At 47.9% G+C, this 27,351-nt stretch overlaps 1 protein-coding gene across 1 annotated transcript in view; it reads right to left on the bottom strand.

The window, feature by feature from the left end:
* DNAH9 (dynein axonemal heavy chain 9) overlaps window positions 1-27,351 on the bottom strand; it is a gene marked incomplete at both ends in the record, with an annotated part of 208,231 nt that overhangs the window by 162,458 nt on the left and 18,422 nt on the right. The window contains 11 exons of the mRNA XM_082008261.1: window positions 2,858-2,962; window positions 3,799-3,955; window positions 5,079-5,239; window positions 6,346-6,585; window positions 7,267-7,392; window positions 11,348-11,500; window positions 16,533-16,659; window positions 17,784-17,914; window positions 22,091-22,961; window positions 23,324-23,490; window positions 25,793-26,015. Coding sequence (XP_081864387.1) covers window positions 2,858-2,962; window positions 3,799-3,955; window positions 5,079-5,239; window positions 6,346-6,585; window positions 7,267-7,392; window positions 11,348-11,500; window positions 16,533-16,659; window positions 17,784-17,914; window positions 22,091-22,961; window positions 23,324-23,490; window positions 25,793-26,015 — 2,461 coding nt within the window. The remainder of the gene's footprint in view (window positions 1-2,857; window positions 2,963-3,798; window positions 3,956-5,078; window positions 5,240-6,345; window positions 6,586-7,266; window positions 7,393-11,347; window positions 11,501-16,532; window positions 16,660-17,783; window positions 17,915-22,090; window positions 22,962-23,323; window positions 23,491-25,792; window positions 26,016-27,351) is intronic.

Here is a 27,351-nt window from a genome sequence, read left to right as displayed (position 1 = left end):
TTCCTTACACTTGGCCCCATGACAACTGGAGCTTACCACTGTTTGTTTTTTTTTCTTTTACTGGCCACATAAAGCTTTATACACTGTTTGGAGTAAATCTGTATGGCAATATCAATCTCCCATCACAATCAAACCCTGACAAAGCAGAAAAGAGAGCTGAAGAGACTGGGCAGTCAAAGTGCAAAGGAGTCGCAAGAATCTGCACCTGTGCTCCATAACAAAATGAGGGACGTGGGTTGGGAAGAGCAATTCAGGAGCAGGAAACGCTCCCAATGCTGCCTGCATCTCTCACTTTGGCTTCTGACATCACCCGTAGGACACTTCTCAGCACATCTTACAGCAAACACACCACCAAAGGCTAAATCATCTCTTTGAATTTCCCTCCTAGTGGGAGGCCAGATGGATGAGATGAGATGCAGAGCTGTCCAGGTGTCCACAACGCAGCCAACACCCAAATGGACTCCCAAGAGTCTGACACTACATGGGTCCCTGATTCCCTTCACCCGTCTTCACCTCTCCCCATGCATCATTGCTCTTCACAACATCCCAAAAAACCCTCCTCGGCCTGCTCTGTCCCTTGACTAGGCCCAGAAAAGAAGCAGCATTTCCCAATAAACTTGGCCTCAGCTCAATTGCACACTGATCACTTGATATCACTTTTAAAGATTTGGGGACATGGACGCTTAATTTAAAACCAAAACCACAAGGCAGAAGCTGTAAAACCTCCCCTGACACCTTCGTTCATTAATAGTACATTGTTTTTTATATTTGCCTGATTGCAGCTTTGTTCTTCTCATTCTTCACCTTCCAAAGAGAGCAAGTTTATTAAAGCTAGATCACCTTTCTGCAAACAGCACTTCAGTGAAGAAGAACTCTCTCTATATTCACTACTCTAACCTTACTGCTGTTTCCCATCTTAAAGTTAAGCAATTAATCGAATTTTTCTCTGTAAGGAACCACATCGACATTAGCTGCATGACTAAGACAGCCAATTAAACATCACCATGGTTACACTCCTAATAGCAGCCAGGAGACACGATGATGGAATGACAGCCATGCTGCTTTCTTCAGATGCCATGCTCCAGCTAGGAGCGAGGGAATCATTAGCAGTTGAGTCATATCTGGGTTTCTTTTGTTCAGCTTCCCTTTTTATTTTAAGATCCTCAAAGACTTTTTTCAATGACAACTTTAAACTAGAACCTGATGGAAGAGAAATTGAGAGGGAACGATACATAAACTCCTGTACCCTCCTGGGGCTTCTTTGGGACGTCACATAAGGCACCAATTATGAGTGAAAGAGATGAGAAGAATGAGGAGTTCATGGAGGTGTTCAGAACAATGTCTTTGACTGAAATATTTACAAAAGTGTAGAAACCCCAAGGCTCAAAACTTTCAGTTCTGCCCATGTCAGAGCTGTCTTGGTCTGGACAGTGCAGCTGAGCACCCACCCTCTGCTCAAACTCCCCTGGTAGCTGGATTTACCTGGCATTTTCAGATGATAATAATGAGATTTAGGATCTGAACAACATCCAGACCCAGCTCTCCTTCAAAGCAAGAGCCAGAAGAGGCAGAAGGGCCTGTTCTCACCCTGCTTCCCCATGGTTATATTTGGGCTGCCCCAGATTTCAGCCCCTGCCAGAGGGGATTCACACCAGCAGCACTTACCCTGGGTGCCCCTTCACCACCCACTGGGCATGCACAACCAGGGTACGGAACGCCTCTCCTCCTGCAGTCCTTTCCCATGTATAAAATAATTCCAGATTTCCTCATGGGCCAGTAAGAGGAAGGGAAGGAGTCTGCAAAGCGCCAGATTTATATATAGGCAGAAGAGAACAAGACTCTCTAGCATGATGGGGAGAGCAGTCTCCTTTCCAGCCCTTCTCCAAGGACTGGTGCTGTGCTTCACACGAGATTCACCAATAAAATGCACCAAACAGTTAAACGACAGAGGAGATGAGAAGTCATTCTACAGGGAAAACACCTCTGCATAGCTGGGCACAGCTCACACAGCCCTCTCCTAGCTTTAATCCCACGCTGCCAGGGTATCCTCGGCAAGTACGTAAGCAAGGGCGGCAGATCTGCTGCAGGTTCCAGTTACGAGAGTCACCCAGCTGGCACCAGCTTTTGGGAGCACCGCGCTGCACCCATGGGCACATGCATTGCTCCCAGGAATTACGCCACTCCGCCGGGAATACCCTCCAAAACCATTTCGCAGAGCCCTCATTACAGACACTGGAATTAAATCTACAGCCATATGAAAAGAGAAGGAAGGAAAGAAGACTGCACAGCCTTGGTGACAGGTAAGGGTTAAGAAAATTAATCTTGAATGTATTACGATTTGCTGAATATGACAAATAACCTGTGCCTGACAGGAGGCAATAAGTAACTCCCAGAAGTCCAGCGGGCCATGGATCTGCCCCAAACACCAGCCTTTCCCTCTGTCAAAATTATTCCCTACCTGGCAGGCTGAGTCACCAAAGTCAAGGCAACTCTCCTCCTTAAAATGACGTGCTGCAGTTATCTCACAGCACATTAACGACACGAGTGTCTTCCTTAGGAGGAATAGGTACAGAGCCACATTGTATGCTGATCTAGGAATGAACCTACAAAAAATTGCCTCAACAGAAATGCTGCAGCTGGGGGAAGAAAAGAAGTGACAAAAATGTTTGCAGCATATAACTGCTACATTTTTTCAGTGCTGTGATATTCATGTGATTAATCTTGGGATATAATCCCTCACCTGCCTACACACAGAACTGAAAACGGCAACACACATTTTCCATATTTACCTTTGCTCCAAAGGCTGCCGCACAGCTCTGCCTTGTTTGTATTTATTTACAAGCATTTCTCCACTTACCTGTACAGCAACCACAGAAAGGACCTCAACTGAGATCCTGTTAAATTCATCAAAACAGCCCCAGGCTCCTGTCTGGGAAAGACCTTTGTAAATATTCCCACAAGACTGGAAAAAAAAAAAAAATTAAAAAAAAGATTACGAGAGTGAAATCACAAATGGGATCAACTCCAGCAAAAAATTGATTTTATTTCCCAGCCTATTTATTTATAGCAATTTACAGTCTATTGTGGGTATTTAGAAAAGTGCATGGAAACAGCAGGCACAACTCAATTATAATATTTATAGCTCTGCACAGTTTGCCACTTGATTTGCTAATTGCACTTTCTCGATATATCTGTGCACTAGTTTCATTTAAAGGTCACCTGTGCTGAATTACTGACGGCCCCGCTTCCTGGGAGAGCCCATAAGCTGAATATAATATGATCCAAGGCCACCAAAATCACTGCACCGTGCCAGACCGGCAGAGAGCAAGGCTCAGCCTAACAATCCATCGTTCTGCAGCGGCTGAAGGTTCAGCACATTTTTATTCTGGGAGGGGATCCTGAGAAATCCAGGACAGGTCCCTTCCCATGCCAGGGCCTGCCAGCCTGAAAGCATGCCAAGAAGAAACTACCAGGGTCGAAGTACCAGCACAGCCTCGGTCTCAACTGAACAGTCCAAAATTTTTGAAGCATTTCACATGGAATCTAACTCTGGAAAGGAAGGGAAAGGGGTAAGGAGGCAGAGAGGACAGTTCGGGTCTCTGCCTCCTGAAGAACCTTGTGCAAATCTTGGAGAAGAAAAAGGAGGAGGAGAAGAAGGTGCCCAGAAAGGAACGTAGCATGGATTTGAGGGTAGGTGATGGATCAAAGTGATCTCAGCTGGATTACTCCCAAGTTTCATGGCGTCCCAAGTACCCCCAGCCCCACTTGACGTCACTGCGGCCAAGGTAGGAGCAGTACCTTGTAGTCCATCTGCTCAGAGCAGTTAAACACGTACACCATGATGCCCAGGGCTCGCCCCAAATCTTTCGTAGTCTCTGTCTTGCCAGTGCCTGCAGGGCCTGCAGGTGCTCCACTCATCATCAGGTGTAGCGACTGGGTCAGGGTGATGTAACATCTTTCACAGCAAAGGATGAAGGAAAAAAGGAAAGAGACTAAGACTTGGTCCAACAAGTCACTGCTGGGTTGCAGAGGAATAGCACCAGGGCATTGCACTCAGGAGAGCCTTTCTTCTGCAAAGCAACACATGAGCAGAAGTGCGTGTGGGAGATGTAAGTCCTCTTGGGCATTAATCTACCACCTCTGCCCAGCTGTGCCTTCTCCAAAAGACACTCATTGCCTCTCAACAGCGTGTGCCAAGCTCTTCACACCCAGGGTTGTGCTTTCTTTGGTTCCTCATACCACTTATTGATACTGGGCTTGTCCCAGATAGTATGGAAAAAGGTTGGCTTTTATGAAAGACCTTCCTCTTGCTTCCCAGTGCTCTTCAGCCCAAAGCATTCCTTTCCCTGTGACTGACAGAAAGCTGCTCAGATGGCCTGTAGGATCTGGCCTCAGATCCCACTCAGTGCTGCAGCAAGCCCCAAAGCTTCTCCATCATGCTGATGACAGACATCAGGGAGGTGCCCACATGTGAGTGCCTGCATTCCCAGTATAAACCACCCAGCTGTAGTCAATACGGCCAACAAAACCCGATCATGCAAGGGAGCCTTGCATGCTCAGCTGACTAACATGGGTGACTAGAGCCGCCTGAGATGCTCCTGGCCACTAAAATGTCACATAGGGTCTAAAGTTATGACAAGGGGTCCACAGAAGACTTGCACACTTCTGGATTGGCAGCTGGAAGCCAGGCAGGACAACGCAGAGCATCTCAGGTCACCCAAGGTGTCCCCATTGAAGACAACTGAAGCAAGCGGTATATATCTACTTCAAGATGGGATGAAAGCTTTCTAGACTCATCAACTCTATGGGGTGTGGACATCCTGTGCACAGGCAGACACCCAGAGGTGAGCATCTTAATCTGTGAGCTGAATCCCACCCTGGGACAGGCACAGAAACCCCAGAGAGTACCGCCATCAAATCACAAACCAGTGGAGAGGTAGAGCTCTGCCACCGGATTGCTAGGCCACGAAGAAAGAACAAGAAGGATGCAGGTGACCAAATTAAATCCATCTTTGGTTGGCAGCTCTCTCTGACTGTGTGGCAAAGCCCAACCATGACAGTGTTTCCCAGGGGCTTACCTGTCGGTCAGTGGAGTGATCACAAGCCGAGGGGTATTGCCAAGGTATTCGTAGGAGTACAGGAACTGAGCATCGCAGATGTTGGCAAAGCAGTGCCGCTCCTCTTCTGACCATCTGTGCCGGAGCTGTGACAGCCAAATGAACGCCTGGGCGTTGTCCACCTGCAACACACCCACAAGCAGCATCACGGGAAGGCCAGGGATGCCAGGCACACACTGCTCCGGTGCCAAAACGGTGACTGTGGCAGAGTTTTCATCAGGGATGGAATGATTTTCACTGCAAAGGCAGGTGGGGTGAGGAAGGTCACCACCCTGCAATGCAGTCAAAAATGTCACATCCCCATATCCCATCATTAGTGGGTAGGAACCAAATTAGTGACCACTTCAGTGGAAGAGAAATAAGAAAATACCCAAGAAAAAAGTAGCACGAAAAGGCTATTGCAGAGGAGAATTAAGAAGCAGCAAGCCATGAAGAGGCTTTTATAATGCAAACAGGGTGAGAGAAGGAGCAGAGGCTGTCTAGACAGGGAAGGGGCCACAGACAGCACCATGGGAACAGGCTAGGGACAAGGGGGCAAGGACAGCCATGGCCAGTGCTCTCTCACAGCCAGCAGGCAGGCCCAGCAGATGGGCTACTTCACCACAAATTGGGCCAAGGCACCACCAAACCCAGATGAGCCTTGAAGCCAAGAAACCCTGTGAGCAGCCTGGCCGCCTCTTGAGAGGACACAGATGAGGGTAGAGCCACAACCCAGCACACTCAGGGCACCTTCCCACCCAGCTGCAGGGCTGGACACTTGGCACCGTGTCAAGGACAGGGGAGTAGTGTGGGAGAGGTGTGCAGGACAAGGGAGTCCCAAAGGAGTCCCTGTGGCCCCACACCAGACCAAGGAGGCTATGAAAAGAAAAGCCCAAATGCTTTTTCGTACTTTATGAAGCCGTAACAGACTGTATCCAGCAACTTCCCAACACACCACCATCACCCACCAACACATGCCTTGGCCAGGACACAGGGCCACACTCTCACTCCTGGTGTGAATCTGTGGCAAGTACAAACCCCTGGGTGTTGCATGGCCATGATGCAGAACAGCACTGCAGGCTTACGGGGGCTTTCTGCCTCCTCACTGCAAACACATTGTAGAAGTAAATTTAGTTGTGTGTCTCCCACTGAGACAGGCAGTGATCTGAATGGCCTGTGGTTGGCCTATCACTCCTGTAACCCTTGTTCCAACACTAACATAAGACCATGCTGAGTTGTGAACACAAACCTTCTGTGCTATCATCTTTGCCACCACATCCCGAGCATGCACATCGATGGTGCATATGGTCATGATTTTCTGCCTGTCACCCTTGGAGAGCTGCCCAATCAGCATGGTAACGAGGGTGTTCAGCTGGGTCACTTGCTTCTTGTGGTATTCCTTCATCGCATTCTCGTAGCCTTCCTCCACCCTGGCGAAGGCAATCCCAACCTCAGTTGTCCACCAGATCTGGGTGCAGGAAAGAGCCACCTAGGGAAATGGGCCAGCTCAGTATCAGAGAAAACACCAGAGCTTCCTCCATTCAAGAGTGTCTGATCCACAGGGAGATAAGGATGAAGTATCTGTGACATGAAATTAAGTATTTTTTTCATACAGTAGTAGCAGCAGTCAGGACAACAGGGATCTGCCCTGTGACATTCATTTAAAATGTCACTTCAGTGGTAGACACATTTAGCAGCTACTTACTAGTAAATCAGCACCTTTCACATGCTTGACACAGCAGAAGAGAAAGAGCTGGAGACCATGAGGTTGTCAGAGGTGCACCTGAGGGCTCTTTTCCTCTCATTAGCCCTCACCACCTTGTTTTCCTGCTGCACCTCTTGCTCCTCTGGGTATACAGACTTCCTGTGACCACAGGGTGCGGCAAGCACTGCCCAAGCCCCTGGGCTGTGTAACCCAACCAAGAGCGTACCCTCCCTGGATCCCCAATCAGAGCATGGAGCTCAGTCTGGAAACTCCATCAGGAGATTGCCAGGATAAAGGACAACTCATTCTTCCTCCCTCCTGGGCAGCACGGCAGAGGCCAGAAACATCTCCATCCACAGCTACAGGCCGTTACTAAAAGAAGGGAAGGGCAGGACTGAAGGGGAAGGCAAGAGATGCCTTTCCGACTTGCCAGCCTGAGAGGAGATGAGGAGCAGTGGCAGATACCTGGGCAGGGTAGTCAAAGAGCCACTGTTCCCTCGGCTTCTCCTCATAAGCCATGACAGCTTCCGTCATCTCGTCTCTCACGGTAGCCCTCATGCTGTCTAGCACATGATTCAGCCAGACCTCAACCTGCAGAAGAGATTAAATCACAGTAACACATTTGCTTTTCTTAAACACCTTTGGTAATTAGTGATGATAGGGAACGGGACAATCAGCTCTTGAGTTAAACAAGCCTCACAGCCTCCTTCAGACTGGGTGGATTTCTCTGATGCCGGTACTGCAGGTTTAGCATCTATTTCCAGACACCAAGAATACAAGGCAGATTTTTCTTGAGCTCTAGCTATAGGAGAAATGAAAATGAACTCCACCGATGAGTAATTTGGTTTGGCGCATTCCACCTCCAGGCCATGACAGAATCATTCATGGGACTTGGGCACAATCTGCCAGCAGCAGGATAAAGCTGCTGCCAAATGTGGGAACACAATTCCAGCTGAATTTAGTATTTCACAGGCAGAGCCCTCACTGAAAAGATAGTTAAAATGCAAGCAAGCTCCAACACTGGGGAGCTCAGTAGCTGGTATTACGTACTTTAGCTTCTTATAATAGACCATGGAGAAAGGTGCAACTAACAGGGACAGATAAGCTGAGCAGTAGTTTGATTCTTAAATTTCATACTTTAACTCATCCTATGAAAGAAGGAAGACTTGGAAAACAGGTAAAAAAACATTCTCTTTCAAAAGATACCCATTCAGATGTACTATGGAATCACAGAATCACAAAATCACTAAGGTTGGAAAAGACCTTCAAGATCATCAAGTCCAACCATTAATCCAGCGCCACCGTGTCCCCTAAACCATGTCCTGAAGTGCCACATCCACACATTTTTTGAACACTTCCAGAGATGGCGACTCCACTACCTCCCTGGGCAGCCTGTTCCAATGCTTGAGCACCCTCTCAGTGAAGAAATTTTTCCTAATATCCCATCTAAACCTCCCCTGGTGCAACTTGAGGCCATTTCCTCTCCTAGTTAGTTGGGAGAAGAGACCAACACACATGTTGCCACAACCCCCTTTCAGGTAGTTGTAGAGAGCGATGAGGTCTCCCCTCAGCCTCCTCTTCCCCAGACTGAACAACCCCAGTTCTCTCAGCCGCTCCTCAGAAGACTTGTGCTCCACACCAGCTTCGTTGCCCTTCTCTGGACACGCTCCAGCACCTCAATGTCCTTCTTGTAGTGAGGGGCCCAACACTGAACACAGGATTCAAGGTGCGGCCTCACCAGTGCCGAGTACAGGGGCACAATCCCTGCCCTGCTCCTGCTGGCCGCACTAGTGCTGAGACAGGCCAGGACGCTGTTGGCCTTCTTGGCCACCTGGGCACACTGCTGGCTCATATTCAGCCGGCTGTCAACCAGCACCCCCAGGTCCCTTTCCGCCGGGCAGCTGTCCAGCCGCTCCTCCCCAAGCCTGTAGTGTTGCATGGTGTGGTTGTGGCCGAAGTGCAGGACCCTGCACTTGGCCTTATTACACCTCATACAGTTGACCTCTGCCCATTGATCCAGCCTGTCCAGATCCCTCTGCAGAGCCCTCCTACCCTCCAGCAGATCAACACTCCCACCCAACTTGGTGTCATCTGCAAACTTACTGAGGGAGCACTCGATCCCCTCATCCAGATCATCAATAAAGATATTGAACAAGACCGGCCCCAGAACCAAGCCCTGGGGAACACCACTTGTGACCAGCTGCCAGCTGGATTTAACGCCGTTCACCACAACTCTCTGGGCTCGGCCATCCAGCCAGTTCTTTACCCAGTGAAGAGTAAACCCGTCCAAGCCACAAGACGCCAGTTTCTCCAGGAGAATGCTGTGGGAGACGCTGTCAAAGGCTTTACTAAAGTCCAGGTAGACAACGTCCACAGCCTTTCCCTCATCCACTAGGCGGGTCACCTGGTCATAGAAGGAGATCAGGTTGGTCAAGCAGGACCTGCCTTTCATGAACACGTGCTGGCTGGGCCTGATCCCTTGATTGTCCTGCAGATGCCCTATGAGCACTCTCAAGACCAACCACTCCATGATCTTCCCCGGTACGGAGGTCAGGCTGAAGGCCTGTAGTTCCCAGGATTCTCCTTCCAGCCTTTCTTGTAGATGGGCGTCACAGTGGCGTCACAGTCTTCTGCGACCTCCCCTGTTAACCACGACTGCTGATAAATGATGGAGAGTGTCTTGGCAAGCTCCTTCGCCAGCTCTCTCAGTACTCTCGGGTGGATCCCATCAGGCCCCATAGACTTGTGGGTGTCCAGGTGGTTTAACATGTCCTTAACTGCTTCCTCCTGGATTATGGGAGGGTTATTGTGCTCTCCATCCCCATCTTCCAGCTCAGGGGGCTGAATACCCTGTGGATACCTGGACTGGCTATTAAAGACTGAGGCAAAGAAGGCATTAAGTACCTCAGCCTTGTCCTCGTCCTTGGAGACAATGTTCCCCGCCATATCCAGTAAGGGATGGAGATTCTCTTTGCCTCTCTTTTTGTTGTTAATATATTTGTAAAAGCATTTTTTATTATCCTTTACAACTGTGGCCAGACTGAGCTCTAGCTGGGCTTTTGCCTTTCTAATTTTGTCCCTGCTTGACCTAACGAGATCCTTGTACTCTTCTTGAGTTGCCTGCCCCTCCTTCCAAAGGTGATAAACTCTCCTCTTTTCCCTGAGTCCCAGCAGAATCTCCCTGTTCAGCCAGGCCGGTCGCCTTCCCCGCCAGCTCTTCTTACGGAACATTGGGGCCCCCTACTCTTGCGCCTTTAAGATTTCCTTCTTGAAGGCTGTGAAGCCTTCCTGGACCCCTTTGTCCTTCAGGACTGTCTCCCAAGGGACTCTCTCAACTAGTGACCTGAACGGGCCAAAGTCTGCCCTCCAGAAGTCCATGATAGCAGTTTTTCTGACCCCTCTCCTTACTTTGCTCACAACTGAGAATTCTATCATGTCGTGGTCGCTAAGCCCAAGACAGCCTCCGACCACCACATCTACCACCAATCCTGCTCTGTTTGTAAACAGCAGGTCAAGCAGGGCCCCTCCCCTGGTGGGCTCACTCACAAGCTGTGTCAGGAAGTTATCCTCCACACACTCCAGGAACCTCCCAGATTGTTTCCTCTCTGCCGTGTTATACTTCCAGCAGATGTCCGGTAGATTGAAGTTCCCCACCAGAACAAGGGCCAGCGAATGCGAGACTTCTGCCAGTTGCTTATAGAATGTCTCATCTGTCTCTTCGTCCTGGTTGGGTGGTCTGTAACAGACTCCCAGCAAGATATCTGCCTCGTTGGCCTTCTCCCTCATCCTTACCCACAAGCACTCTACTTGGTCTTCACAATCATTGATTTCTATACAATCAAAACACTCCCTAACACACAGAGCCACCCCACCGCCTCTCCTTCCCTGCCTATCCCTTCGGAAGAGCTTATAGCCATCCATTGCAGCACTCCAGTCATGAGAAGCATCCCGCCATGTTTCTGTGATGGCAGCTACATCATAGCTGTCCCACTGCACAATAGCTTCCAGCTCCTTCTGCTTGGTGCTCATGATGCGTGCATTGGTGTAGATGCACTTGAGCTGGGCTATCGATTTCAACTCTGGCACACCATCCCTAGGCTCATCTCTAGTGAGCGTGGTTTTATCCCCTTCCCCCTTCAAATCTAGTTTAAAGCCCTCTCTATGAGGCCTGCCAGCTCATAAATTAGTCTATTTTCAATCTGCATCCCCTCCCTTACTAAGGATATTTGTAACAATCTGTAAGACTAACCTTCAAAGCATCTTAGAAAAATTCAAACAAAAAAACCCAATTAGGAAAAGGCCATAGCCTTTTCTCCCACTATGGACTATGGCACCTACGCCCCACCTTAAGTGAGGACCTATTCAGAGTGGGACCAAGGGCTGTGGTGTAAGGAGGAATTAAAATACACACCAACTCTTCCAGCCCTTCTCATGCATAAAGGAAGAGTACAGAAGCTCTGCGAAGTCTTGGCAACAGATGCCCACACAAGGGGCAGGAGAGTAGTCTCCACTGGACAGTTTTGATAGACAAGGTCTTCCCTCTCACCTGCCCATTGCAGTCACAGGGTTCGCTGAAGCTGACATATTCCTCCTCTCTACTGTACATTCCCAGGCCAACCTTGGTTGGCTTTTGCTCAGAGTCCAGCTGGAATTTCATCTTGGCCAAATTGTCAAAGAGTTTGGAAAGATGATGTTGCACCTGCAAAAGGAATTGTATAAATAAAGCGACTGAGACAAGACAAGCAGAATGGAGATCACCATACATGTCACAGGCACAATCATGTTCACAAAGCATGATCTTGGACACCTTGGTAGCACCATATCTTCTCATATATGGCCAGAATACTGCCAAGGCAAGCCTCTTGCTGTCTCTCCCAATACTTCCACCTTCTTCTACGTAACTTAGAAAACAGATATACCTTAATAAGCCATATTTCCCCATTGGGAAATCTCCCATGCAGGGCAAAAGCACAGAAAACATTCAAACACTGCATGACCTCCTAGCTCCAGTTTCCCTACATGTAGTGTAGTGATGAGAGGTCTCTAACCATTGCCTCACCCCTATTCTCAGCACACTGTGGAACTTTCTGCACTAAGAACCTCTCTGGTTTTTCACTACTAGAAATCAATTTTGTTCTAATGAAAAATCCTGAATTCTCCTCCGTGGAGAAGAAAGATCTTTATTTCTGCCCAAGACCCATGCTAAACATCTCAACAACCCAGTCCTTCTAAAAAACCACCATCTTGACCAAAAGCATTCTTCCAGAAGGAAAAGAATAATTCAGTCCTGTCCTCTTCACACCCAGTTGAGTTTGAAGAGCCAACAGGGAGATGCTAGCATCGCTGCTGCAGGCTCTCAACATCAGCACCTGCCTGCTGGGAGCTGAGCAGGTCACCAACGCTTCTTCTAGATCACTACATAACACACAACTAAATCACGGCATGTGTCACACACCACTGCCAACAAAGGCAGGCTTCTCCCAGGACTGATGTTGCCACGGCAAGGGCCAGTTCACAAAGCTGTCCCAGACAGGAGCTGCCTCTCTCAGTGACAGCTAGAGGCAGGGAGGTGGACAGACTCCCATGGGTGGGATGAGAAATGAGAACAGCCTGTCACACCTGGTGCTCTAATGCTTTCAGAGAAAGATGGGTGGACTTGTCCATTTAATTCTTCCTCACTGACTCACAAAGAATTGCAACACTCCTTCTCAGAAGCTGTTCTGTAGGTCTTGTAGCTTGATAGTCTTCTTACACATGCTCAAGCAGGGCCAAGTCCTGGAAGGTGCTCAGTACCTCTGAGAAGTACTGGGCACTCAGCTTCCCCCCAGATAAACGTATCTCCTTTCAAATCTTAGGAAAACCACAGAAATCTTTTCTTACATCTAGAAGTTTCCACTCACAAATCCCCAGTGTCCATTCCCAGAGCTTGGCCAGCCTGCAGGGCTTTGGACATACTCCAGCACTTGGTGCAATCCTGCCACCAGAGCCCTCAATACACCTGAATCTGCACAAGTTCAACATCCAGCTCAAGAGGATAATATCATTGTGTATTTAATCCTCCTTTAGGAATTATCAGACTTTGAAACTACAGTGGAAATGCCGAGAGCGTACCCATATATGACCCTACTTGACATTTGCTTTGATTTTACTGCAAATAGTTTTGAATAACAGAAAACGTCAGGAATTTCTTCTGACTCCACAGAGCATTTCAACACAGTATCTTTCCTTTGCTTGCTGTGCTTTTTTCTCTCCATTTTGAGTATCCATCAATCAACTACTATTTGTATGGGGTTTGTGTCGCCAGGTTTTGGTAGCGGGGGCTGCAGGGGCGGCTTCTGTGAGAAGATGCCAGAAGCTTCCCCCATGTCCAATAGAACCGATGCCTGCCAGCTCCAAGACAGACCCGCCGCTGGCCAAGGCCGAGCCCATCGGTGATGGTGGCAGCACCTCTGGGACAGCAGAGTTAAGAAGGGGGAAAAAAAGGCAACAGCAATTGCAGCCGGAGAGATGAGTGAGGGTATGTGTGAGGAGCAGCCCTGCAGCCGCTGGCTCGGGGCAGGAGGGGCAGGAGGGCTCCAGGCGCCAGAGCAGAGGGTCCCCGGCAGCCCCTGGGGAAGCCCAGGGGGAGGCTGGCTGTGCCCCTGCGGCCATGGAGCTCCACGGGGGAGCAGATCTCCACCCACACCCAGGGAGGGCCCCACGCCGGAGCAGTGGAAGAGTGTGAGGAGGAAGGAGCAGCAGAGACATCGTGTGATGTCTGCAGCCCCCATTCCCCGTCCCCATGTGCCACTCGGGGGGAGGAAGGAGAGAATTCAGGACTGAAGTTGAACCTGGAAAGAAGGGGGACGTGGGGGGAAGGTGTTTTAAGATTTGTTTTTTATTTCTCATTATCCTGCTCTGATTTGATTGGTAATTGTGGTGGTGCAAGTCCCTCCGCCCCTTGCTCAATAAGCCTTGGCCTTGGAGCAGAGAGTTTGGCGGTTAAGGGCCCCTTGACTATACCAAGCACTCTTGCATAAATGGGAGTAACTCACCATCCCCAGACAGCCTTGGAACATATCTTATCTAGCCGTGATTTGGGTGGATCAGTACCAGCATCACTGGGATGTCAAGAATTCTAGCAATTACCAACAAATGATTTGTGTCAAGGATGGAAATTTACTGATGCTTAAAGTCAATCATCTCCCAGTCCTATAAATAGTCATCCCAAGTGAGACCCTTTGAGCTCTCCTGGACCACAGTGGGCTGCAACGAGCATCTCCCTCTGAGTGGGATGCCTCTCGGAGCCCATGAACCCTCAAGTTCCTGATCAACTCAGAGGCTCGCCTGTGCACCTGTTGAGCGATGCAAAGTATTCGATGCAAGTATTCGACTGAATTTGAGGGGGGCATTTAAAGATACCTTTGTAAATATTTGTCTCTTCTTTATCATTCTTTAAGTGTCTGATCTTAGTATGTTGCTATGATTTAATACTGTGATTTATCTCAATACCATTAATCTTAGTAAGTTTTAGGTTAATTATGTTACTAAGTTTTATATGATTTGATATTGTAATTTATCTCAATAGTGTCAGTGCACCAAGCACTACACCAGAATCCCTGATACCCTATCACTTTAGTCATAAACTGTTGACCAAGTCTGGGACTAGGAGTGGATTCAGCCGCACCTAGACTCCTCTCTGAGAAGGACTTCAGAAAGCATGGGGGTCCACTCTGAACCTCGTGAGTCAACAGGAGGGCATTCCTTTGCTTTCCTTACCTAACCTTAGTCATAAACCATTGACCAAGTCTGAGACCAGGGGTGGATTTCGGTCCACTCTGAACCTCATGACTCAACAGGAGGGTCTTCCCTACTTTCTCTCCTCAATATACATATAAGCTACATTAACCCAATACGATCCACGAGCAAATCATTCCAATCTAATTGTAACTTGGTTTCTCTTTGTACACCTCATGTTAAGTGAGTAATAGAGTGAACCTTGCCATCAAATTCTAGTAAGTTGTACCTTTCTACAAATCTATATTAAAATCATTCGCTTTCTGATATCTTTGGTGGTGACTCTTTAAGTGGCCCTACCACTCATTTGTGACAAATTGGTGTAGTTGGCAGGATATGAACCTGCGCAGGGAAACCCCAATGGATTTTCATAATAACCCCATAACCCCATGGATTTCCAGTAATAAATTAAAATAATTTTCCCCAAGGCAAGTCTGTTTTGCCCATGAGATCTAGTTGGTGAGCGATTTCTCCCTGTCCTTATCTTAACTCACAAGCCTTTTGTGATGTTTTCTCTCCCCATCCAGCTGAGGAGGGGAGTGATAGAGCAGCTTTGGTGGGCACCTGGTGTCCAGCCAGGGTCAACCCACCACAGTATTTATGATATTCTACAGGCTGAAATCACCCAGCAGCAGAAACAGATATAAGCACTGTTAAAGGTTAGTGGCAAACAACAGCATTTCCAAATGCACGTGCAAACCTGCTCCATTCATGTGCTCAAATGAATGCTGAAATTGATGAAAAGCTTTGAGAAGGTGAGACTATTCACTACTGAAAGATGGAATAAGGAAAATATTCCTTATCCAGCAGTCTTCATTTGCTGTGAACATTTTAATTCGTTTTACATACCAACCTCAGGATAAATGATGCATCCCAAACAAGGCCAGCCAGAGCACAGCATTGCCAGGCAAAGTGGCCATGGTTTAAGGACAGCAACTCCTGTAGCACCAATGATTAACAATAACGCTGCTACGCTCTGTATGGAAAAACACCTGCAGAACTGCTTGGGACTGAATCCTATGAACTCAGCCCACTGCTGGATAGGAGATGTCCACACTCCTTAGGGAATGGCGGCAAGAGCACAGTGAGGCCAATTCCTAAAACAGGAAGGTTACTACAAGTTCCTCCACAGGATGACCCAGCAATCCACCAAAGTCAACAGAAGGAATGGTATATTTGGAATGACTTCCCCACACCTGGCATTCAGGTACCATCCCAAGATACACAGCCTTGAGAGGAGAAGCCTCCTCAGTCAGACAGCCCAGAAACCCAATGCAGGAGGTCAGATACCCAGCCTGGCCCCTGACCTGGGCAGGGATGGATGGCAACCCAAGAGATCTACTTGCTTGCCTTGGCCATGGCCACTGTCTGACCACCAGCTGCCTCGTCTCTTTCAGGTTGTGCTCGTCTCCCTCTCTAACCAGGACATCCCAAAGGCTTTTCCCCTGGGGGAAGGAAGAAGTGGCTGAGTAGTCTTCTACCTAGAAAAAGGACCTCTCCAAGCCATGATCTGTCAACACTTCCACATCTGAATGCCCAAACTGTCACTTTTTCAACAGCAGATATTTGGAGGCATCCCAGGTTGGGGATCCAAGGTCAGAAACAAGTTTTGGCTGAGATCCCCAAGAAAGATGGTTTCCTCTAACCTCACTGTATCCCAGCACAAACAAAAATGGTGGGTTTATGGCATCAAAAACATAGTTCTACTCTGTGCAGCACTTTCAGAACCATCTGCAAGCATCACCAGGGTTAGATCAAACACCATACAGTGCACATGTTACCTTTTAAAGACAACAGATGAAGCCCAGCTCTGAAAGAATTATTATTAATCCAAGTGAAGGTGGGAGAAAAGCACTCAAGAAAGGATAAGCTACAGGAGAGTCCCAAGGGAGCATCTTCCACCATGACATTACTGACAGCTGGAAAATGCAAAGGTGTTGCAGCACAAGGCTTACCAGCTGTGGATTGGTGCCATTGGAAAGAATATCCAATAAATCTGCAGAAGAAATGAAATAAAATCTGGGAAAGGCCAACCTCTTCATGTCCAAATATTCAGCCAAAGCCTTCTCACACAGAGACAACCTGAGGAGACAAAGCAGATAAACAGAGCCCAGGACAGGTGGATAAATATCCTTTCATATTCCCTGTTACAGTTTGGATTATCAAGAAGATTCTCCCCTACCATGGGGAAATGCCAGACATGAGCTGAGCCTGTAGGCTGGTCCTCTACAGCATTTTCCAGATAGATCAACATAGCACATAGTAACTCATAGATCTCTCTCTACTCCCAAGGATCAAACAGCTTACGAGTCAGAGAAGCCTCATAAAAAAGCAGAAACACAGGTGGAAGAAGAGGCTCGAAAGGGTTTGCAGTCTGACCTACTGTTTCAGACAAGCTCATAACTGTCACAGGTGATTTCACACTGGCATGAAAGTTTCCATAACTGCTTTTATTCTAATGAGACACATTTTAAAGTCTGATTCAGACCTACTCAGATTTTCGTGTTTGCAAAGCCTGAAAGGAAACTTGTTTGCTCCAATCTAAAATGAATCTTTCAGTGTTTACATGCTAAACCGCTGCTGCGCTTACAAAGTTCATAACTAACATGCAGCTAGTCCTCTGTGAAGAATGCAGGCCTTATCTGATTAAAAAATAAAACAAAATCTTTATTTTAAATGGATAGTTATTACTGACACAACAGCTACCATATTAACTTTTAAGTGTGGTCCAGACTAGATGTTAAGTGGGAAGTCTATCCATCTCAGGACACTAAGTCTTTCTCACAGAGTCTAGCTATACCATGTGTCAAGGGTATACAAGCAGAGATAATTTTGTAAGTTAAAGAGCATGGGCTCAGCTCTGCTGCAGATATCCCTGCTTGGACTGCCAAATAGATATTTAAGACATTGTATTTGGGGTGGCAGCAAGGCCATGTGTTATTAGAACCAGCCGAATGCCTAGCTTTTTATGGGTGCAAATCAATATTCAGGATGAGAATTTTCACATACACAAAGCCAGACTTGAATCTGGGGGCTTCAGGGTGATGTATAGCAAATAAAAAGACTCAAGAAAGATCAGAAATGCTGCGACTTATGAACGCAAGGAATGCACAGTCTAGGAAGAAAGCCTTGGAGCACAGGTTAAACAAACTTAGAGTTGATTCCAGTCTCTGCCAAAATCCTGGGATTTTTGAAGTTCTACCTACCTACTCTGAATGTCCTCCAGTTGCTGGGACAGACCTGGTTTATTGGTGGCCTCAACTACATTTGGGGTTTTCTGGGTTTCATAGGCCAGTTCCTTAAAATCCACATCAATCCCTTCAAAGCGTTTGGAGTCCTAAAAAGCGATACAAAGAACATGTCCACAGTAAAACACTAATTTTGCGCCAAAAGTTCCCATCCTCTGGGTGCTTTGGAGAGCGCTGGGCACACCTTGCTTACTGGGTAATATATACAGGTGCTAATAACCTGTGCACCAACTCCAAAAGGGTTGAGGGAAAAGACTCTCTGCAGAGAGCCTCCTGTCCAGTGCAGAGAGGGACCTGACCATGTGAGAAGGGCTTTTCCAGCCATGCGCCCCAAACAATCGGGCACTCGCTGCCTTCTCCCTGTATCCCAAAAGGGTCGTGGATAAAGTGATCCATGCAGAACTCAATGCCTTGGACCAATGATTTTCATGGGATTGAACTCCCTTTGAACATCTCCTCATAACTCTTCCTCTCCCATGTCCAGATAAAATACGAAGTTTTTGGTATTTCAGAAGATGCTCCCATATGGGGAAAGGCTATCGACTCCATGTGAGTTCACTCTTCTCCTCTTGCTACAATGTAGGAGTCCCAATGCCCATCCCTGAAATGGGTATATCGACACTTGCAGAGAAGAGGCCTTCCTTGCCTTGAGTAAGGCCGTAGAAACCCCATGTTGACAGCAGAGAACGCTGGCAATTGTACTCTGCACCTAACAGGGAACCAGAATTTCTGGAGTTACCAGTGAAGAATAAATAAGGCTATGTTCAAAATGTCTCTGTTCCACCCTTCTTCCCAAGCCAGGCCTCCCAAGTGAGCCAGGACACTGAATAAAAGTGCTCCAAGCTTTCCTGTTAACACTTCCACGTCAAACCTGTGTTCAGCCCCAGTAGCAAGTCTCTGGCTGCAGGGTTGAGCACACTGTGAATCCCATGCACTGCTTACACATCCTCCCCAGATCTGGATGAATCTCAAGGAGGTTCAGCCTCCAGAGGGCTTGAGCTTCATCCTTTCTTCTAAGGAAGGGAAGCTGCTGGTACGTGCCACCTGCCAGATGGGTATTGAGAATGCAGACAGCTGCTCAGCAGAATGCAAATTTAAATAATGATGCAATCTCATAGAATCATAGAATACTTTGGGTTGGAAGGGAGCTTTAAAGGCCATCTAGTCCAACCCCCCTGCCATAAGCAGGGACATCTTCAACCAGAGCAGGTTGTTCAGAGCCCCATCCAACCTGACCTGGAATCTTTCCAGGGATGGGGCATCGACCACCTCTCTGGGCAGCCTGGGACAGGGTTTCACCACTCTCACTTTGTGAAAAATTTCTTCCTTAGATCTAGTCTAAACCTGCCCTCTTTTAGTTTAAAACTATCACCTCTTGTCCTATCGCTACAGGCCCTGCTAAAAAGTCTGTCCCCATCTTTCTTATCAGCCCCTCTCAGCCCTGGCAGCTGCACTAAGGTCTCCCCGGAGCCTTCTCTGCTCCAGGCTGAACCCCCCCAGCTCTCCCAGCCTGTCCTCCCAGCAGAGCTGTTCCAGCCCTCGGAGCATTGCTGGGGCCTCCTCTGGCCCCGCTCCAACAGGTCCATGACTCTCCTGTGCTGAGGGCTCCAGAGCTGGATGCAGCACTGCAGGGGGGTCTCCCCAGAGCAGGGCAGAGGGGCAGAATCCACTCCCTCACCCTGCTGGCCACGCGGCTTTGGGGGCAGCCCAGGACATGATTGGCTTCTGGGCTGCGAGCGCATGTTGCCGGCTCATGTCCAGCTTTTCATTCATCAGTACCCCCCACTCCTTCTTCTTGCAGGCTTGCTCTCCACCCCTTCATCCCCCAGCCTGTGCTGATACCAGGGGTTGCCCCGACCCAGGTGCAGGACCCTCATGAGGTTCACATGGGCCCATTCCTCAAGCTTGTCCAGGTCCCTCTGGATGGCATCCCGTCCCTCAGGCATGTCAATCGCACCACTCAGCTTGGTGTCATATGCAAACTTGCTGAGGGTGCACTCAATCCCACTGTGTCATTGATGAAGATACTAAAGAGTACTGGTCCCAGTACTGACCCTGAAGGACACCACTCGTCACCGATCTCCATCTGGACACTAAGCCATTGACCACTACCCTCTGGATGTGACCATCCAAACAATTCCTCATCCACCTAACAGTCCACCCATCAAATCCCTATCTCGCCAGTTTAGAATAGAAGGACATTGTGGGGGACCGTGTCAAAGACCTTAGAGAAGTCGTGATAGATGACATCGGTAGCTCTTCCCTTGTCCACTGATGTGGTCACTCCGTCACAGAAGGCCACTCGGTTGGTCAGGCAGGACTTGCCCTTGGTGAAGCCATGCTGGCTGTCTCCAATCACCTCCCTGACCTCCATATGCCTTAGCGCAGCTTCTAGGAGGTTCTGTTCCATGATCTTCCCAGGCAGAGAGGTGATGCTGACGGGTCGGTAGTTCCCAGGGTCCTCCTTGCTTCCCTTTTTAAAGATGGGTGTAGTGTTTCCCTTTTTCCAGTCTGCAGGGACTTCACCTGACTGCCAGGACTTTTCAGATATGATGGAGAGTGGCTTGGCAACTACATCAGCCAATTCCCTCAGGACTCTGGGATGCGTCTCATCAGGTCCCATAGACTTGTGCATGTTCAGGTTCCTCAGGCGGTCACGAACCTGATCTTCTCTTACAGTGGGAGGGACTTTGCTGGTCCAGTCCCCATCTTGCCAGCCATCCCCTCAAGAGGTGTGGGAAGAGAGAATGCCAGTGAAGACTGAGGCAAAAAATTTGTTCAGTACTTCAGCCTTCTCCTTGGCTGTTGTCACCAGTTTGCCAGTCTTGCTCATCAAGGGGGGTACGCTTTCTCTGAACTTCCTTTTCTGGCTGACACACCTGTAGAAGCCCTGCTTATTGTTCTTTGCATCCTTTGTCAAGTTCAACTCCAGCCATGCCTTGGACTTCCTGACCTCATCCCTACACAACTGGGCAGTGTCCCTGTACTCATCCCAGGATCCCTGTCCCTGCTTCCCCTGCCTGTGCATTCCCTTCTTGCCCTTTAGTTTGCCCAGCAGGTCTCCACTCAGCCATGCTGGTCTCTTGCTTTCCTTTCCTGATTTCTTACACTTGGGGATTGAGAATTCTTGCTCTCTGTGGAAAGTGTCCTTAAAGATCTGCCAGCTCCATTCTACTCCCTTGTACCTGAGAGCGATTTCCCAGGGGATCCTACTGACTAACTGCCTGAAAAGCTGGAATTTTGCTTTCCTAAACTTCAGGGTCCTGACTTTACTCTTTGCCTGCCCCATATCCCTCAGGACTGCAAACTCCATCAGTTCATACATGCCATTAGGTAGCTGTTGGCTATTAACAGCTCTCTGGTACATGGTACATCCTTCAGGGCACTGGTTGTTAGCACCTGTATACATTGCCCAGTAAGCGAGGTGTGCCCAGCGCTCTCCAAGGCAAAGGGAGGAACAGTCCAAGCAGACCAGAGTGAAGGGATGGAGACAGAGTGGTGTATTGTCCGGGTGTCACTGCGCTGTGCACACCCCCTCTTGGGTGTCAGTCCCCCAGCGGTGGCAGCAGCCCCTGCTCCATCTCAGACCTGACACTGCACGAGGGTGGGGACGGTGCAGTGGGGATTCAGTCACCTGCAGTTCACTCGCGAGTGAAAGGCAGGTCCCTCAGCAGAGCTGCGAGTGGTCCAGCAGGGCCAGGAACCAGCTTGGAAGATTTTCTTAATAATCAAGGGAATCTGGAATAAGGCTGGAAGCTGGACTTGAAGATACCCCTGAGGAGGTGACAACTGTGCTCCGTTTTCCAAAGCAGGAGTGGGAGAACAGCTGCTCTCCGCCTGCACCAGCACTGAAAGCAGGGAAGGGGATGCTGCTAAAGCTGCCTGGTCCAGCTCTGGTTTGACTATTTGCAATGTCTGAGTAATTACCCCAGTCCCTTCCCCTCTGAGGAAAGAGGGAACATGCCTGAAGCACTGAAGGAAGCGAGCAGCCTCGTACTCAGTCTCCAGGAACTCTGTATTTGCTGTGCAGTGGTGGAGGGCAGAAAATCAGCTTCTCAGCATGGCTCAAGCACAACCTACAGCACAAAAACATCCTGGGGCAGCACTAGGAAAACTACTATAGCACTAAGGGAGCCTCCAAAAAAGGAAGACAGCAGGAGAAAAGCCCTGCTTTGCGGAACTTGGCATTATAGATAACCCTATTTCATATAATGGAGGCTCTTCAACACTTTCCAAACAGGAAAAATAGATTTGGGGTTTCATACCTCAGGAAGCTGTACGCGTATATCTTCTGAGCCTATGAATATGCTCTCCAAGTGAGACCATGTATGCTGCACATCGAACCAGAGAGAAATGATGGAGTCCGCAGTGGATAGTTTCCTCTGCCATGCAGACACTTCCTCCAAGAAGAAAGCAATGTATTTGGATGTCATTAAATTCTGCAGCTGCACCTGGTTGTCTTCTAAAGTTTCAATGAGTTCCTCATCTGATTTCAGCAACGGGATGTTCGTCCGGGGGTGAGGCTCATACTGAAACTCCATGGTGCTCCAAGTCATTTTTAGCTCCTTCAGGACCTTCTCCATGCTCATTTCTCGCACTGCTTTGTCCACAATGCCACGAACCTCATCCTCAAAGTTATACAGGTTGAGCTTCAGGAGGTCAGCCAGTGTGGTGTCCGAGTCCATTGCAAACCTCACGCCCGTCGTCTGCATCAGTTGATTCCAGTGTCTTTCTCTGATGGCGGGATTTTGAAGTTCTGCCACAGCTTTCAGGGCTGTCAGCATGTTCTTCACCTTGCTGTCCAGCCCAGTGAAAGCATCCCATGCCCTCATTTCCTTATCCAAATTCCGAATCTCTCTTGCAAACTTTTTACACTCCAGTTCCATGTTTTCCACATTAATATCCACCCATCTTGTGGTCTGCCAGTCATCGAGGCTAGTGTTCACAAGGGAGATCATATCCCAGAGCTCTTTGAGAAGACACAGCTCCTTTCTGCACTGCTTCAGTTGTTTATAATCTGGCACCATGACTTCAAACAGACCAGCTGATTCATAAATCGAGGTCATGGCTGACTCCATTTGTTTAATCTCAATGTGCTTTGCATCTAGCAGTTGATAAGGCTTTTCGGTGTCAAACCTAGAAAGAAATGTTTATTCTTCATAAGTGATACTGTGACAACTTCTAAAGAAAACATAAAACAGTGCCTCTAAGAGACAAAGCAGAGATGGAACGTCCATAGTACACACTGATGGTGCAGCCACATGGCGCTGCTGATGCCACCTTAAAGTGATATTTTGCACTCAGCATCCAAATTCAATCTCTTGCTAACACTGGACAGTGTTCCTGCGGACAAGACACCCCAGGCATAACAGATACAACACTGTGAGAAGGCAGGAAATGTATGTAAGGGCTAAATCATACATTCTCAGGACACTCGGAGATGACCTGATCAGGCTTTTTTTCCTCGGGGTTTCTCTGATGCTGTAATTTGTCCGTACCTGAATGGTGCTTCTTTCCGAAATCGCTCTCTGAATCTGTGCTGCTCAACATCAAATGCCGCACAGCTCTTGCGCAGAACTGTCATTTCGTTCGCCTGCAGAGGAGCCACATGCTGTTTCACAGCTATCGCCAGCTTCTTTGTATTGTTCCATTTTTCTGGCAGCTCCTGCAAGCAAAATTTAAAGGCTGGCAGGCAGTATTTGATATTTGATATAAGACGCATCTGATCTGTTTATGGATAATCACACAACAGAAAAAGCAACAGATTCTGTGTCTAAAACTGTAAGGAAGTGCTGTCGAGATGCAAAGGCTATACACAAAATTTGGGATAAAACTTATCAGTCATTCACAATTTTGAAGATTAATGAAGGCTGAGACCTTACAACTGACTGTTCTGATTGCAATAACATGTTCAATAACTTCAGAAGAAGGGTCCCAGGCTAGATGCTGGGCTCCCAGGAAGGTTCACTGCTTGAGAGAGGACAGTGACCCCAACACCAAGCCCAGCAGGACCCGGGCCCTGCTGGGAGTGGATGAAGGCAGAAGGATGGGCTGTGGAAGCCAGCTCATCAGATCATCCAGCTTCTCAGAGCTAATTAAGAAACAGAGCCTGGGAAATTTCCTGCCAGCTCTTAGGGCAGAAGTTGTTATACCAGAAAGACTTCTAGAAAGCTCTCTGGAGCACATCCCTCCAGAATATTGGTGCTAAATAAGACCGGTTGCCTTCTCAGGTCTGCATCCAAGCTGCAAGTGCACAGCACTGTTGACAATCCACCCTCTGCACCTGGGATTTTCTTCAAAAAGGCATTTTTTTTTTCTTCTCACTAGGCTTCTAGGGCCAGACACTGACCCCAGCCAAGAGGTCTGCTGTCCTCAATTCCCAGCACTTTGCTCTTGGAGAGCCCACTGCCCCATGTACTATGTAAGCCTACAGAAAAGACCTTGGGTATTTCATCATCCCAGTTCACATTGTTGAGATTAATAGAGACCCACTAACACTATGAAAAGAAGGCAAATAACCCAGAGGCAGCTCTGAGGCAGCAGAGATAGCCAGAGTGGGGTCAGTCCCTCCTGAGGGGTCTCTTTTTGGAATTTTATATTCCAGCCTCCATAGAAATCACTGTCCACGACCATAGCAGGGAACATATGGAGCTGCTTCCTTGTCCTTCTCATATAAACTACCAGCTCCAGCCCACCCGTCTCCCCGACCATGGAGGGAGCAGTACCTAGAATAACTTATTTCTGGTTTTCCCACCGTACAGAGGAGTGAATGAATCATTCAACTATGTTTTGCTGTCACTTGCCAGAAAGAAAAAACTGTTTTGTTATCTCCTGCATCTGAATGGCTGCCCCACATCCCTCATTTCTTCTATCAGAAAAGTAAATCAGTTGTTTGAATGTACTTGCACAAACAGGCACCAAAAACAATCAGCTCTCTGGCAGAGGAATCAGTAGAGCCGGGTTCTGTGCAGCACCATGCTTTATGCTGGACTGAAGCCGTTGCAACAGCCAAAGCATCCATGTAATGCAGCTCTCCTGGTTTTCAGGGAGTCTGTAGGAACCAAGGTATCTTTAGGACTCTATTCCAGATTTGGTGACCCAACCACCCATGGATCACAGTTGCACTACCAAAAAACCAGGGGATTGCTAAATCCCATTGAGCTCCCATCCACGCCCGCAGCAGAGAAGTGAAGCCTTTGCTGCACAGGTGCATAAGGCAGGAACATCTCCTCAAAAGGTCCTGCTTTAAACCTTGTGCCCTACACAGCCCCCTCTGCCCACAGCAGCCTGTGACTATAGAGTATCCATCAACACATACTCATGCCCTTCTCCACTGTAATATCATCTTGGGTGTTGCCAGTGCTTGTCTCCTGTCCCCCATGGCTCACTGGGCACCTCGCAGTCTTTTCTAACTTCCACCTCGTGGACCCCTTCCCAGAAGCAAAAGGAATCTGATTCATCAGAGCCAGATGTGGAAATGTGCCAAAATAGTTTCATAACCTGCTCCCAGTGATGTCCTCTGGGTCAAACAGATTTGGTGTTATGGATCCAGTGGAGGACTGACGTCCTGTGAGAAGGCAACTCCTCTGGCAACATTATCGTTCCCACCTCCACAGTTGCCAAGAATGGGCTTATTTAAAAATAATTATAACTGAACCTAATTAACAGATGTATTTGAAAATGCATTAATTTTTTTCAAGAGTAATCGCTGGGAGTTGGAGCAGGCAATTCTATGTTTTTCATACGTAACAAAAGGCTTAATCTCTTCTTTAAAAAGAAAAATCTCAATATAACTCCAAAATTTAGAGCTATTAAGGCTCATCCCACAATAACAAAATACTATCCACTGAGGCCCTCTAATGACAGGGAGTGGGGTCTTAAATATTCCTGCAATGCTCTTAAACTCACACTCTCTTTGACACCTGCTACATGGAAAATTTTTGTGTCCACCACCAGTTTTCACCCACCTCCAGTTGCTTATAGACCTCCTCCGGCAGCTGTTGCTCATATGTCTTCAGCAGTTCAATGGTTTGCTTCAGGGGCTCAAACATGGCATCAGTGACACCGTGCCTTTCTTTAACGGCCAGGAGATGACCCATAATCTCCACCAAGCCATCATAATCGCCTTTTTCAACCTTTTTGCTCAAACCTTTATTGGCAGTTTTTATGAACTCGTCAAGTTCAGCCAAGCTGTATAACACAAAGCAGGAAAGCACAAAGTGAGAGCAGCTCCTATTGAAATAATTATCAGCCCTACGCCAGGCAGCTGGACTGGCACGGACAAGGGAAAGGCCTGGCTAACCCTGTCCATTGCATGGCAACATGCTGAGGGCATCAGAAGCGCAGTTCATGCTCAAAGGGATCCATAGACGTGGTACAGCTAACTGCAAGGAAGAGATAAATAGGTTGGCACTTCTCAGGCTGGAGAAAAGGTATCCGAGAAGGAGTGTGACTGAGACCTGTGAGCTCGGGAGTGGTCTGGAGAGAGGGAGTTTGAAAGGACAGTTTTCATCGCGTCTCTTCCAATACAAGAATTCAAGATCCCCAAATGAACCTGGCAGGTTACAAACCTACAACAAACAGGGATTCTTCTTCACACTCTGCCTCATTTCACAGGGTAATTCCTTGCTGCAGGAGGTTACAGATGATAAAAATTCACAGCAATTCAGAAAAGCAACCAAATATTTGTGGTCAAAAAAAATCCATCCAGGTCTTTAAATACAAAGGCATGACCCCTGTCTCAAAGTCCTTGAGCTATAGACACCAGAGGAGTATTTGGGGGAAGTTTCCCCACCTGTTTACCCAGTTCTTAATCTCACCTGTTACTGGGCACTGTCAGCAGAGGCATGATGGGCTCCTGGATCTCTGGTCTTTTCCAGCACAGTTATTCTGCTCTTTTCAAAACACTTATTTTTTAAGTGCCCACTTAAATTCGGTGGATGCTGCTGGGCCAAAACATATCTTTAAAGTCCTTACCTAATAAAGACTAAACCGCTGAGTAAGGGACTCTTAATAAGAACTCCTAAATGCCTGTTTTTAAAGGTACAGAAAAAACTCTTTGCACAGAAATTATTTAACGGCATTATGGTGCTGAAAAGAACACAAAAGATCATATCATCTACCACACACAAAAGTCTTCACTGCTACATGTGTCTGTAAATGCTTCTTTGTAAGCATCCAAGACCTGCAACATCCTTCAGCTACGACTACTCAAATAAATCACCTGATGCATCGTCCAGTACAGGTCTGGCGACTGAGCAGCTGTTCAGAGCAAGGAACACAGGTTAATTCAAAACTTATTTTCAAAACTTCTCCTTTTTATAACCTTGAAACTACCTCCCCATGACTACTCATGCCAGGCAACTCAAATTTCATCTTCTACACACAGCGCACTCCAAAGAGCAATGCATTTAGAAATAAAGCAAGTATCTCATGGCATTAATGCAGCTTTACTGATGGCTAATATCAAATCCAACAAAGTAATCACAGAGCCCTAGCACAGATTAGATCGGTTGGATCAGGATGA

Source organism: Phaethon aethereus (genome assembly GCF_964289735.1).
Source record: "Phaethon aethereus genome assembly, chromosome: 18".
NCBI lineage: Eukaryota > Metazoa > Chordata > Aves > Phaethontiformes > Phaethontidae > Phaethon > Phaethon aethereus.
This window is presented reverse-complemented; position numbering and strand designations above follow the sequence as displayed.